The following is a 1,085-nucleotide window of genomic DNA, read 5'->3' on the forward strand; positions in this document are numbered from 1 at the left end:
CCCTCTGCAGTGCACGCCTAAATGTGGCCCCGGCTTCAAGCACCGCATCGCCTTGTGTAAGAGCAGTGACCTGACAAAAACCTTCCCGCCCGCCCACTGCCCGAGCCACAACAAACCGCCGGTCCGGATCCGCTGCAGTTTAGGACGCTGTCCACCACCTCGCTGGATCCCTGGTGAATGGGGACAGGTAGGACACCACCTCCCTCTGCACTTCTTTAAACTTGAGATGATTTCCCTTAATAGCAGTATGCTGGTTAATCCTTTAAAAGGATAGCTTGGATGTTTAAATGACAAAAGTTGCACAGATGGATTCCATGTGTTGGTGAATGGTTAATATAGTTTACACCTGGATGACACACTAAGCAGGCCTGTGACGTGTGCGTGTCTGCGTAGATGTGTTTGTGTGTGCTCCAGCCGGCCGGGAGTGTGTGATCAGTGGCAGTGATGTCCTCCTGGCTGTTTGAAGTTTATCTCTGCCTCAGACCAGGCCTCTCTATCACTTCCAGGAACACGATTAGAGGAAGGCCGAGGAGGAGCATTCTTGGGCTCACTCTGACATGACTTAGTGCGCTCAGCAAAGCTGTTGAACACTTTACAACACAGCTGACTCATGTTGATGAGGGGACGCCAAAGAAACATGCGTCAGAGCGAGTTGTACGCACAAAAAGTTTGGCTTGTTATTTTTGTGGGATTTGTTAATAAAATAGTGTAAAAGTGGAATTTTAAACAGTGTGCTCCGATGTTTAGAAGACGGTCACTCGTGCTCTGGTGGTTTGAGCCCTGTGTTGTTCAGGTCAGAGGGCAAAGTTGAAGAGTCAGGCTGTCTAGGTCACATCCCCCTGGCTTCTCCTCTCATAGCAGCCACATGTGCGTTCACAGACATCCATAACACACCTTTACAATTAGATCAGTGCCGTAAACAAAGCAGACCTGACTGATAACCTCAGCGTGGTCCATCAAAGAGCCGAGCCAAGGTTTAATACCTTTTGGAGGAACAGCTGGAGTCAGCTCTTATACATCACTTGCTCATTCACTGCAGATGTGTGTGTGTGTGTGTGTGTGTGTGTGTGTGTGTGTGTGTGTGT

The 1,085-nt window shown here is 49.2% G+C and overlaps 1 protein-coding gene across 3 annotated transcripts in view; it reads left to right on the forward strand.

Moving 5' to 3' along the window:
* Positions 1–1,085, forward strand: part of adamts6 (ADAM metallopeptidase with thrombospondin type 1 motif, 6) — a 62,552-nt gene that overhangs the window by 56,845 nt on the left and 4,622 nt on the right. For all 3 annotated transcript variants that reach the window (XM_032539289.1, XM_032539287.1, XM_032539288.1), the window contains one exon: positions 11–187. In XM_032539289.1, the coding sequence (XP_032395180.1) occupies positions 11–187 (177 nt within the window). The remainder of the gene's footprint in view (positions 1–10; positions 188–1,085) is intronic.

The sequence above is a fragment of the Etheostoma spectabile genome, chromosome 16 (genome assembly GCF_008692095.1).
Source record: "Etheostoma spectabile isolate EspeVRDwgs_2016 chromosome 16, UIUC_Espe_1.0, whole genome shotgun sequence".
NCBI classification, from domain to species: domain Eukaryota; kingdom Metazoa; phylum Chordata; class Actinopteri; order Perciformes; family Percidae; genus Etheostoma; species Etheostoma spectabile.